Source organism: Orycteropus afer, unplaced genomic scaffold (genome assembly GCF_000298275.1).
Source record: "Orycteropus afer afer isolate SDZICR_OR568_19922 unplaced genomic scaffold, OryAfe1.0 scaffold00661, whole genome shotgun sequence".
In the NCBI taxonomy this organism is placed as follows: Eukaryota; Metazoa; Chordata; class Mammalia; order Tubulidentata; family Orycteropodidae; genus Orycteropus; species Orycteropus afer.
In genome coordinates this window covers 596,012-609,726 of record NW_006922248.1, presented here as the reverse complement: position 1 = coordinate 609,726, position 13,715 = coordinate 596,012, and the positions used below count along the sequence as shown (strand labels likewise).

General features: G+C 45.0%; 1 protein-coding gene across 1 annotated transcript in view; it reads left to right on the top strand.

Annotated features, from left to right (window-relative positions):
- Positions 1-13,715, top strand: part of IFT122 (intraflagellar transport 122) — a 69,511-nt gene that overhangs the window by 31,196 nt on the left and 24,600 nt on the right. Inside the window, exons 14-16 of the mRNA XM_042783100.1 lie at positions 1,654-1,851; positions 8,579-8,719; positions 12,262-12,315. Coding sequence (XP_042639034.1) covers positions 1,654-1,851; positions 8,579-8,719; positions 12,262-12,315 — 393 coding nt within the window. The remainder of the gene's footprint in view (positions 1-1,653; positions 1,852-8,578; positions 8,720-12,261; positions 12,316-13,715) is intronic.

The window sequence follows — 13,715 nt, the reverse complement described above, 5'->3', positions numbered from 1 at the left end:
AGATGATTTTGAACAAGTTGGTAAACCTCTCAGAGCCTCAATTTCCTTATCTCTAAAATGGAATAGTAATCATCCCTTCACAGAATTGCTAAAGAATTAAACAAGATACCATAGTGCCTAGTCCAGTTCCTGGCACAGGATAGGGCCCTAAGTATTACTTTCCTTCTCCCCAGCCTGCCCCCCATGTCCCCGGAGGTAGGTTAGCAGGGCCCTGGCTGTGAGTCTGGGTCTGAGCCCAGAACCTGGTGCTGAGTGGGAGGGTGTGTGTTCTCCCCAATCCCTTGATTGCACAGACATAGGATAGAGAATGAAATTCTCAGACCTTGTCAGGAGACATGAACATTCTCAACTACTCTTTTGCCTACTAGCTTTTTCTCCTCTCCACTGCCCCTTGCCAGCTATATTGTTTTTTCTCATTATAAAAATAATCCATGCTCATTATGAGAGAGTCAGACTGGCAGAAAGATATGAATGTCTGCTGGTCCCTAGGGCTCCAGAGCTGAGCAGAAAAGTCTGAGAGGAGGTGTGTATGGGGGTACCTCCCAGGGTGACTGTGTTTTTACAATGTGTAAATTGTAACTATAGAGACAATATATTATTTTCTAATTTTAAAAATAACTTGCTATTCATTTTCTTATTATAAAAAACAATAGTTGTTCATGACCAAAAAAAAAAAAAATCAGGCAAACAAAAAAATGAATTACAAAGCACCCACAATTCCATCCATTCACCCAGAAACAATCACTAATCCTTTGGAATATATTCCTATAAACCTTGTTCTGTGTATAGCTATATATATTTTTTCTTTAACAAAAGTGTGATAGCACTTTGCTATTTTTTTCTACTTCTTGTTATTATTGTCTTAACTATCATCAAGTTGGGCCTTGGATTCATGGCAATCTCATACAAAACAGAACAAAACTCCTTCCTGTTCTGTGCTATCTTCTTTATTGGTTGCATATCACACTGTTGTGATCCATAGAGTTTCGCTGGCTGATTTTCAGAAGTAGATAGCCAGGCATTTTTTCCTAGTTTATCTTAGTTTGGAAAGGATCTCTGGTGGTGTAGTGGTTAATGCATTTGTTTGCTAACCAAAAGGTTAGTGGTTTGAACCTACTAGCTACTCTGTGGAAGAAAGATGAGGCATTCTGCTTCTGTAAACATTCACAGCCCTTAGAAACCCAATGAGGGTCACTATGAGTCAGAATTGACTCAATGGCAGTGAGTTTGGTTTGGTTTTTTTGGTCTTAGTTTGGAAGCTCCACTGAAACTCTTTCAGCATCATAACAAGTAAGCTTCCAGTGACAGGTGCTGGCTGTGCATGAGGGGCATTGGGTGGAAATCACACCTAAGTCTTCCACATGAATTTTACCACTGAGCCAGCAGTGCTCCTTTCCAGGTAGTGGTAATAATTTTTTTCCAAAGTAATAATATGCTTATTCAGAAATTCAAACAATACAGAAGTGCACAGAGGAGCTTACATCTGTGTTCTCTGTCCATTTCTTTCTGATCCCCTTTTCCTCTTTTCCCCCTCTATCCCACTGTTAGCAAACTAGAGGGATCCAGTCTTTAGAAAGAGTGCTTGAATGAAACGTGGAAATGATGCCAAAGCCCAGGGTAGTCTGACAGAATCTCATCATCCCTGTGCCCTAGGAACCAAATGCCAACAGTGTGGCCTGGAACACCCAATGTGAGGACATGCTTTGCTTCTCTGGAGGAGGCTACCTCAACATCAAAGCCAGTACCTTCCCTGTGCACCAGCAGAAGCTGCAGGGCTTTGTGGTTGGCTACAATGGCTCCAAGATCTTCTGCCTCCACGTCTTCTCCATGTCAGCCGTGGAAGTACCCCAGGTAACCCGGGGTGCCTTTTGGCTCTTGAGAATGGCAGGACAGACATGGCTTAGGTAGCCTGGCCCCTTGCTGGTATTTTGAGGAGGGAATAATGAGGAGAGAAAGAGGAGAGATAAAAGTGACAGCTAGGATATAATGGAAGGCACTCTAGCCTTGGACCTAGAGCCCTGTTTCACCCTGTGCAACCTGTATGGCTTTGGGTAAATAGCTCAACCTCACTGAGCCGCCTCCATGTCTTTTTGATCCTTCCTTCCTGTAAATGTATATTACTGAGAGTCATGTATGGGGCAGAGTGAAGTGAACCAAGAAAGCTGGGAGTCTAATAGGGTATAAGCGGTCACACGGATAATGGTGGGGTGTGTGTGTGAGAGAATATGTGTGGGATGGGTGTATGGGCTGCAAGGGCATCCTGGGTCTGTGTGCATAAGTCCTCTGAACTAGGAGGAGGCCAGAACAGAAATGAGGGACTTGAGTGTGGAGCCATGGAAAGAGGGGAGGGCAGAAGCACAGAAGGACAGCAGAGATTGACAACCCAGTGGTGGCTGGCCTCATCACAGCTGCCCCCAGCTATCTGCCTGCCTGACAAGAGAATCATGTTCACAGTAGAACTGTCATAAAATAGAGATAAGCTTCAAGAACTCCCGCCTCAGCATCCCATCCTCAAGAGAAAATTATTCTGAAATATATTAGACTATATTCATCCATGTATGTAATACGTGTATATATAAAACAAGTGTGTACTTTTATGTGAACATTTTTAAACAAGAATGAGATCATACTGTGAATATTGTTCCATGGCTTTTGTCTAAGTATGGTGACCTATGGATGAAGCCTACAGATTTCCTGTACTTACTTTACTGAATGTGGACTGTGAACAAGAAATAGAGACATTTCACCACCTTTCTGCATTGCCATCTTTTAATCTAACGTAACATTTATGTATTGCAGATACATCACTTTGTATGAATTACTGGCTATAAACTAGTAATGTAAACTAATAATCTGGCTTTTTCACTCAGCAGTCTACGGAAACCTGGCTCCATGTCAATAAATGTACTTCAGCATTTACAAATATTAAGATAACTGTAGATACACATGCAATTGTAATAAGTGATACAGAGAGATCCTGTCTACATTTTGCATAGTTTACTTCAGCGGTAACATTTTGCAAAACAGTAGCATAGTATCACAACCAGGATACTGACATTGATACCATTCACCCATCTTGTTCAGATTGCCTCAGTTGTATTAATACTTGTGTGTGTGTGTATGTTGAGTACTATACAATTTTATCACCTGTGTAGGTTCATGTACCCACCGCCAAAGTCAAGATACAGAGCACTTCCAACATGAGCCTCCTGTTGTGTTGCCCTTTTGTTACCTCCACCATTTCCATCCTGTCCTTCTCTTGGCACTGTTTAATGGCTGCATTTTATCACATCATATGGATGTTCTACAGTTTCCTCAACCAGCTCCTATTGGACATTTATGCTGTTTCCACCCTTTTTTACTATTGTAAATAGTCCTGCAGTGGCCAGCCTCCTTTCTAGTTAAGTCTTTGCATCTGTCCCTGGTATCAATTCTTAGAGGAGAGGCTGCTGGGCCAACGGCTATGTACCTTTGAGTGATTTTAAAACATATTAATAGAGTGACCTTCAGCTGGGTTATATCAATCTGCATTCCCTCCGTACAACTCACCTTCACTTATTTCCCATTCCCACATCGTGGCTACTTGTAAAGGGCCAAGCTGGAGACAGTTTCTTCATGTACACTGATAGTGCCCTCATTACTAATTGCTATAGGAATTATAGGAGCTCTGGTAGCATAGTGCCTAAGGCTACTGCTAACCAGAAGGCTGGTGGTTCAAACCCACCAGCCACTCCTCGGAAGGAAGATGGGGCGATCAACTTCCATAGTGATACTGCCTCGGAAACCCAAAGAGGGGTCACTATGAGTCGGGTCCAACTCGAAGGCACATAACAACAACAACCACATAGGATTTATAGGTGGCATATGATCAAGAACTAATGGTATTGAAGGAAGAAGTCAAAGCTACATTGAAGGAATTGGTGAAAAACAAGGCTCCAGGAATTGACAGAATACTCATTGAAATGTTGCAACAAATGGATGCCCTGCTGGAGGCACTCATTTGGCTATGCCAAGAGATTTGGAAGACAGCTACCTGGCCAACTGACTGAAAGAGATCCATATTTGTACCCATTCCAAAGAAAGGTGACCCCACAGAATGTGGAAGTTATCAAACAATATCATTAATATCACCTGTAAGTAAAATCTTGCTGAAGATAATTGAAAAACAATTGCAGTAGTATATTGACAGAGAACTTTCAGAAATGCAAGCTGGATTCAGAAGAGGATGTGGAATGAGGGATATCATTGTTGGATGTCAGGTGGATCTTGGCTGAAAGGAAAGAATACCAGAAAGATGTTTACTTGTGTTTTATTGACTATGCAAAAACATTTGATTGTGTGGATCATGACAAATTATGGATAACATTGAGAAGAATGGGAATTCCAGAACACTTAATGGTGCTCATGAAGAACCTGTACGTAGACCGGGAGGCTGTTGTTCAAACAGAACAAGAGGACACTGCGTGGTTTAAAATCAGGAAAGGAGTGCGTCAGGGTTGTATCCTTTCACCATACCTATTCAATCTGTATGCTGAGCAAATAATCCAAGAAGCTGGACTATATGAAGAAGAATGTGGCATCAGGGTTAGAGGAAAACTCATTAACAACCTGTGATATGCAGGCGACAGAACTTTGCTTGCTGAAACTGAGGATGACTTGACACACTTATGATGACGATTGGAGACTACTACAGTCTGCAGTATGGATTACACAATTTAAAGAAAACAAAAATCTTCGTAACAGGATCAATAAGCAGCATCATAGTAAATGGAGCAAAGATTGAAGTTGTCAAAGACTTCGTATTACTTAATTCTACAATCAACACCAATAGAAGCAGCAGTCAAGACATCAGATGACATATTGCATTGGGCAAATCAGCTGCAGAGGACCTCTTTCAAGTGCTGAAGAGCAAAGATGTCTCCTTGTAGATTTAGGTGTGCGTAACCCAAGCCATGGTATTTTCATTTGCCTCTTATGCCTATGAGAGCTGGACAATGAATAAGGAAAACCAAAGAAGAGTTGATGCTTTTGAGTTGTGGTGTTGATGAAGAATACTGAAAGTACCATAGTCATGGTCTGCTAAAAGAACTAATAAATCTGCACTGGAAGAAGTGCAGCCAGAATGCTCTTTGGAGGTGAGAATGGGCAGACTTTGTCTCACTTACTTTGGTCATGTTGTAAGAAGAGACCATTCCCTAGAGAAGGATATCATGCTTGGTAAAGTGGAGAGTCAACAAAAAAGGTGAAGGCCCTCAACAAAATGGATTGACACAGTGGCTGCAACCATGGGGTCAGGTATACCGGGGATCATGGGGCTGGCACAGGACCAGGCAGTGTTTTGTTCTGTTGTACAGAGGGTTGCTGGCAGTCGGGGCTGACTTGATGGCACCGAACAACAATATAGGAATTACTGTGAAAGTCCATTCTTCCATCAGTGCCTGATATCGAGCAGTTACTTAATAAATATCAGTCAGGTTCAGATCTGAGAAAAGAGAAAACAGCAAGAAAAGGAAGGAAGATGGGTGGGAGAGGGAGCAAGGACAACTCCTTCCAGGCTGCTTCCCTGTAGTCCTCATCTGCTCCCATCACGGCCCTCATACCACAACCACCAGAAGCCCAAACTCCCTCAACTGTGCTTGACCAGGCTAGGCTTAAGAAAGTTTTTCTCCCAAGATTGCCATCCTGACCTCAAAAATAAATGCAGTTTGCCTCTCCCTGACTTTGCCTTGCCAGAAGGAGTCAAAGGGGAGGCTGGGGCTTCCTGTGCCAAGACCTTGAGCTTTGGTAGCCAGAGTCTCCCTCAGGCCATCCTGCTGATGCAGCAGCTTGGAACTGCCAAGAGTTAGAAAAGTAGCCTCAAGACAAAGGCTGTTTCTCTGTCTCCTCTGCCTCCAGCCATCCTGTGGTTTTGGCTGGAAAGGAGGGAGAAAGCATCAGACCCACTCTTGGGATTTCTGGTTTCCTTTTGAAATCTACATCATCTTGTGCAAGAATCTCTGGGCTGCCAAGTAGGATAGCAAGTCCTAGTTGGATTTCCTGGTTGCAGGGAGAGGAGCTAAAGTAAGTCCCTGTGTCATGAATGTCCTACTTACAGACAACTCACAACTTGTACTTCCCCTTTAATTCGCATAAACTTGCCCCAACTTTGCAATGATTGTTACTCGCAACAAATTCATCATTATAATCACCTTCACTTGCTACATGTGCTGCTTTTAAATCATTGAAAAAGCTTCAAGCCTTTTCTTACACTAATCAAAACCAAACCCACTGCCATTGAATTGATTCCAACTGATAATGACCTTATTAGGACAGAGTAGAACTGCCCCATAGGGTTTCCAAGGCTGTAAATCTTTATAGAAGCAGACTGACTCATCTTTCTTCCATGGAGCAGCTGGTAGGTTTGAACTGCCAACTTTTTGGTTAGCAGCCAAATGCCTTAACCACTACGCCACCAGAGCTCCTTTTCTTGCACTAAAGTAGGGCTAAATAAGAACCATATGTACCCATTCCGACTTACCTACAAATTTAAAGACACGCTAGGAATGGATCTGGGGACTATCTGTAGTGACTTCATGTTTGGAATGCAATAGAGAGATACGAATTATAGTGCAGGGGGGTATGGTTCAGTTAATATATTTTAAAATTCTTGTGACTCACTCTCAGCTTGTATCTCCCAGGCAAGCCTGAGTGTTAACCATTAGTGGTGGTCCTGATGATATGCCTCTCTGAGTCCCCTCCCACTCCATGAGGCATTCAGCCTGAGTTGAAGCCATGCTATTCAGGGGAAGGAGCCCTGGTGTCAAATCTTGCCTCTGCCTTGAGCAATTCAGCTCACCAGTTAGGTCTTACTTTTTTTCCTGTGAATGGGGCTAGTTTCTGGCTTTACCTGGCCCTATTCCTATTATGTATTTCTATTACTATTACAGTTGTGGAGTAGCAAACATTACAAAACAGAGTGAGCATACATAAGTGGGGGAGTTTAGAAAGGAAAGAGCATGGTGGATGGGAAGTTTGAGAACCTTCTAGGAGGTGGTAAAACTTGGTCTGAGCCCTGAGAAGGATGAAAGGCAGAGAGGAGCAGGGATGGTGTTTCAGAAGAGGCAAAGGTGGGCACTTCTGGGAGCTGGTGAGGAGCCGATGTGAGCAAGCCTAGGGTAGGCTGTGATTGATTGGGCTCAATTTTTGCCCAGTGCTTTATCATTTTCAAAGCACCTCTCTTACTTGTCCAAGGTAGCTCTTGAACTGCGCAGGGCAATCTAAAGAGAAGTTAATAGATTTGTCCAAAAGCCACACAGGTAGGATGGGGCTGATACCAAGTCCATACCCTACTGTTACCTGAAGGGAGGGAAGGTGGGCTGGGCTGATGTGGGAGAGAGAAGCACTCAGAAACACCACATCTTACTGTCAGAGGGTAGACAGGCTTAAAAGGGGGAAAAAAAATCTTTCAGTGCTAAAATGAAAAACTGGGACAGGAAATTTCAGTTAAAAGCCCTAAATGGAGAAAATAGCACTCCCAGCTCCATATTTGAGAATCATTAGCACAGAAGTACTGACTGATTGATCTTCTCTACCCAGGAATCCAGAAACAGAGGTGCTGCTTCCTTAAGCCACATTGACTGGCCTAAAACAAGGGCAGGGCCTTTTGTTGTTAAAGACACCCAGGCCCAGCTTTCCTTGTTCACAAGTGTGCACGTGCACACAAACACGCACTGAGGGCAAGAGGGAACACAGGACCTGGAGTCATTTGGCCCTAGGCTTCAGCCCTGTACCTTCCATTTGCCAGTCCTTGGACAAGTCAGTTGCCTTCTCTGGGTATCTGTCTCCTGGCTACAAATCAGGGAGTAGCAATACCTATTACACAGGGCTGTTGGGACTGATCCAAGAGCACTTTATAAACCTAAAAAGGACAAGTTATTAGGACAACTCATAGGTATTCACAGTTTGGCAGCTCCATCTGGTAGGAGGGAGTTGGTTCCCAGGGTCAGAGAACAAGGGGACTTATCTCTAGAGCCCATGTATATAACCTGGGGCAAGTCACTTAACCTTTGTAGGGCTCATTCCCTCTAAGCAGAGGGCCATGCAGACCCCTTCCTTACAATGGTGTGCTCATCCCTTCCACAGGCATAGATGTGGGTTTGCTGAGGGAGATGAGGAAAACCCAGCCGCTGCCTCAGGTTGTACATAGGTTTGTGGGGAGACAGACAGGCTGAGATCTGGGCAAAGGGCAGAGACTCCTTTCCTGGGGGTGGGTGCTGAGGGATCAGGGAAGACTTTCCTGAAGAGGTGACATTTTAATAAGGCCTTGGAAACCAAGCTGGTGTTCTCCAGAGATGAAGAGTGGTAAGGCCTGGAGGTGGAGGAAGGCAGATGGTGTTGGGGAACATGGGTGGAAAGTTTGTGTGGCTGACACTTATGGCTTGGCTGTGAAAGGGGGTGGCAGAATAGAAGGCATGGAAGGGTGGCTGGTAAGGCTGAGAGGGTACTGTTTAATCAGATCTGGAACTGGCTTTATATGAATCTGACTCTTTTCATTGCTCTGGAAACATTGTTCTTTTATTCTTTTGATGAAACCCTGCAGTCTGCTCCAATGTACCAATACCTGGATCGGAAAATGTTCAAAGAAGCCTACCAGATCGCTTGCTTGGGTGTGACAGATACTGACTGGCGTGAACTGGCCATGGAAGCTCTAGAAGGATTAGAGTTTGAAACAGCAAAGAAGGTAAGCATCTAGTCAGCATGAGATGGAATTTGGTCCTTGGAGAGTCCCATCAGGAGTCAGAAGGGGTCTAGGTGACATCGGGAGAGGCAGAAGCATACTACAGCGGCTCTGGAGTAAGACTGACCTGTGTTCAAATCTTGACTCAGCCACTTCCACATGGTGACCCTGAGCAGGTAACAGCCTTTCTAAGGCTGCTATTTGTCAACCAAAGGTGATGATAGGAGCCAGCTTTACAGACTTGCAAGTCTATAATGCAATAATGCATGTAAAGCCTAACAGGATAAGCATTCAATATAATCCAGCTGTCACTCTTATTTAGCTATTATTTATGTAAAGCACCTAGCTAAAAGCCTGCCAGATAATAGGTACTCAATAAATAGTGTCTTTTATCATTGGCATAGCATTAGGCCATTTATTAAATAATACTACTCTTCACAGCACTCTGCTAAATACAACGGAGGAAGATGGTCAAGCTCTCTGAATCTGAGAGAAATGTGGTCACTTGCCACATACCTTCATGGCAGCACAGACATGATTCATGGATTTGATTCATGCTGCCATTTCCTGGCTTATCTATTAAAACTACAGAAATGGCTGAAAATATTTGACCCTATTCTGCACCTTAGAAAAAGCCTAGCCATGTTTTTGAGTTGGGTTTCCATCTAGAACTTGAGGTGAGGGAAGGAAGGAATAGTTTCCAGCCCCATCTTCTCTCCTCCTTTCCTGCTTTCTCTATCCTCCCACAGTCAGTCAGACACTTATTTTGCCCATGCTGCTGAGTTGCTACTGAGGAAGTCTATGAAGCATGTCTATGGTACGTCAGGACTTCAAGCACAAAAGCAGATGGGTCAAGACCAGGCTGGGACTCAGAGGCCTGGACGAGAACCAGCTCTGCTGTGTAGTTGCCATGTGGCCTTGGTCTCCCATTTCTAAAGTGCCTTACACAGTGTTATTGACTTAAATAAGATGCTTGCAATGGGATTTTAAACCTGGAGGTGGTTGTACATATGCTAGCTAGCCATTGTTAAAACAAGTAAAATGACTGGTATATAAGCACAGTGATCTCTATTATGATTTTAAGTCTATACTGAGTGTCAGAAAAGTAGTAATAGAGGGCTTTAAGCATTCAGAGGAGTAAGTAGGAATCATTCCATGGAAGCATCCCTCTCCTACCCCATTCAGTAGTGCCAGGTAGGACGAAGAATAACAAAGCACTGGGATGAAATCAGGGAGCTCTGGTAACGTAGTACCTGAGGCATTTGACTGCTAACCAGAAGGCTGGCAGTTCAAGCCCACCAGCCACTCCTCAGAAGGAAGATGGGGCAATCTACTTCCATAGTGATACTGTCTTGGAAACCCAAGGAAGAGTCACTATGAGTCAGATCTGACTGGACAGCAGTGAGTTTGGTTTTGGGTTTTTGGGATCAAATCGGAAGTCCCCCGCTAGATGGTCTTCCCTTCAACCCAGGAACTAAGCAGCTGCTACATCTTAGTATCACCCCTGCCTTGTCTAATACCTTAGATGTTTAAAGGGCTCAACATTTAACTCCTGCCCTGCATCCCCTCAAACATTCCCTGAGGACAGAAATGACTGTATTAAAGCTGAAAGATTTTGACCTAGACTAGAACTTTATCATTTTATTCAAATCTCAAATCCCCAGGCCTGCCTTTTTCAGCTTTGCCAAGTCACTCATTAATGTGATCTGGAGCTGTGGTGGGTGGTTCCCAGTGATGGCCCAGCCTCTCCACTAGATGGTAGAAGAGAGCTGCTTAGTGCCTGGACATTGCCCTGTTCCCACACTTCCACTCGTTGAGCTTATTCACCGGCCTCGTGACTGACCGCTGTTGACCAAGGCGCTCCTGACTCTGTAGATTGTCTGGGCTGAAGGAACGCAGACACAGCTTTCTCATGGGTGAATTTAGAATCCTAGCCTAGTAGAACTCCAAAAACCTTGGAGAGGCATCACTAGCATGACCATTTCCACAAAGAAGACTGGAAGCCCAGAGGCAAGGAGAAGCAGGCTCAGTGCCCACAGCTGGAAAGCCCCAGAGCTACGTCTGAGGCCTGGAATGCCCCTTCCCCTTTCCTTCTCATGCCATTTTCTCCTCTCATGCTGCTTTAAGGAAACCCAGATCTACAAGTTTTGCTTATCAGAGCTTTAAAGTGTAACACGTGTGCTCTTAGCCTTCTGTCCCTTTGCTCGTGTGATGCTTACCTTACCCTTGCCAGGACTTCCTCTTCAGGAATTCCCAGTTGACAGGTTCCTAGCCTGCGACACCTCACTTCATCCTGCCTCCTGCCATTGCCCATGCTCATGCTACATTCACAAAGGGATCTTGTTCGTACTTCGACAGCTTTTAGCTCAGAGAAATTTAGTGATCTACTTGTTTGCCCACTTCCGCTTCTAAAATGTGAGCTTTTGAATGGAGGAGAGTGGGCAGGGTCCCCAGGCCCTGGCAGGGTGCCTGGCCCTAGGCGTTAAAAAGATAGAGTCACACTGCGGTATGCTTGTGAGCCAGCCCAAGGCTGATGACTTACTCATTCCCCGGGGCCTGTTCAGGATAGAGGATGTCATGCAGCTAAGTAGAAACTTCAAGTGGCCAGAGTGTTCTTCAGCATTTTAAATTCTAAGGGCTCCTAGCGCTGCCTCTGGGTGTATGTCAGCTGATTAAAATGGGAACAGCTAAGGAAGCACAGCTGGATGGAAACGTGGCAACACAGCCTGTCAGGGGACTGTGCTCTTCTAAACCCCTTTAAGAATCTGTAAGGAGAAGAGGCTGCCTAAGGGGGCTGCCTGGAAAATTCTAGAAGCCCATGGGTTAAAGTTCCTGGCTTTAGGAGTCCTAGGCTAGGGTGGAACTTTTAGAATTTACATAAGAGTTTGCCTTCCAGGGACTTGGAGTGATTCATTCCCTGCTTCCCCCCTCTTCCCAGAAGCCATCTCTATTCCTTCTCAACTTTCCCTCCCCTCCCGCAGCCTGTATGGGCTCTGGGTAGGCCTGCATGGGCTCTGGGTAGCCCATGTTTATTACACACATACACCCCACACACACACCTCCTCTGGTAAGCGTAGCTGTCTCCTTTCCCAATCACTGTGCATGCTTGCAGCCTCTGAATTGGGTTTCCATTTAGAACCTGAGGTGAGGGAAAGGAAGTAATGGTTTCTGGTTCTATCCTCTCTCCTCCCTTCCCTCTTACATTTCACCCATTCATAGTGTCAGACGGGCTCATTTTTCCTGTGGAATAGAGGCTCTCCCAGGCAGGCATCATCACAGAGTACACTATCATAGTTTTATTTTACCTAATCCCAAAGTGATTGATTCAGGCAGGAGTTTGCTGTATTTTTTTATAGGGTAATCCCAGGGATAAAGGCTTGTCTCATGGGGTGGTGTAACCCACATGTATGCACAATGATTAATCAATGCCTGCCTTTTTTCCCCTCCTTACTGGCTCACTCTCTAAAGCTTGACTCCCTATTCCCAGCAGATCAACCCCTTTTGAAGCCCAGAAGGAGCTGATTTTATTCTTCATTTCTTTGTAGGCTTTCACCAGAGTGCAAGACCTCCGATACTTAGAGCTCATCAACAGCATTGAGGTAAAAGACAAACCAAGTATCCTTCCTTTTCAGGGAAGCACAGACTCAGGGTCAGTGGGTGCTAGCAGCTCTTGTAGTGAGGAGAGCCCTGAGAACATGTAAAGAGCCCTCTGGGCCTCGGGGACAGAGTAACCACGTAACAGGAACAGTATACTGGAGTGGGAAGGGCCTGGTGAAATGCCATGTGGATTCCTGATCTCTCCAAGCTTTGATTAAGTAGGATCTCAATAATGAGTTTTCATCCTGTGGTGGCTTTTAGCTGGATGCCATTTTCTGTTGTTTGCCATCTGACTCATAACAACCCTATACGACAGAGTAAAAGTACCCCTTAGGGTTTTCTAGGCTGAGATCTTTACATGAGCAGATTACCAAGTTTCTTCTCCCATGGAGTAGCTGGTGAGTTTGAACCACTGACTTTTTGTTTAGCGGCTGAGTGCATTAGAGGCATTGCCTAGTCACACATGATCCACACCCAGCCCCAGCAAAGGGACTCTGAAAAGTGAGCATGTTGAAATGAGCTCCCAGGGAACACTGCATCTGGTAAGAGGGAGTTGGTTCCCAGGGTCAGAGAACAACAAGCCCTTCACACCACTCTTGGCCGAGCATACTAGCCTTGTCAAGCAAACCAGATAGGGTTGGGGTGGCCTAAAGAAGCTGGTCAGTCAGCCTGGTGAAGGACCATGTTCCGAATTTGTGTTGCTCAATGCTGTCTGGCTGTCTGTAAATAGGCATACATATTTTCTCTCCTGCACAGATTTATTGTGAAGTTATGAGAATGTGAGATACATTTGAATTCCCATATGGAAGCAGTGAGGAAATCAGCAAAATGTCTTGTCCTTCAATTCCGTTCAGCATAATAAACACTTGCTGTGGGCCAAGTCCTGTGCCAAGCTCAGTGGGGAAAGAGAGGAGGAGGAGAAAGGCCTGCAGGAGCACACAGCCTGCTCAGCCTAATAATAGTTGCCATCCGTTGAGTGTCTGCTCTGTGCCCTGTGCTTGATCGATGTGTACATTATCTTAAGTCTCTACAACTCAGTAAGGCAGGTGTCATTAGTATGGCCCAGAGAGGCTACGTCACCTACCCAAGGGCCCATCTCCAAAAGCTGCATTGGAATTGACTCCCAGTTCTGTGTGTTTCCCAGGCTCCTGCCTTCTTTGCTCAACGCCAGGCTGCCCTCTGAAGAAACTGCTTCTGGTGTACCCCTCCCTACCTGTGGCACACCCAGCACTGCTATGAGGAGGGTCTGCTCTTCTGTAGCTTACCTGACAGAGTCCAGGGTTTGTTCTGAGCCATCTACCTGTGGTGCCCAGTGCCGCTGATGATCAGTGGCTTTCATTTGCGAATCAACTGGCCAGGACCCAGGCATCTTCATCTAAAGCCCTGGAATCTAATTTTTCTC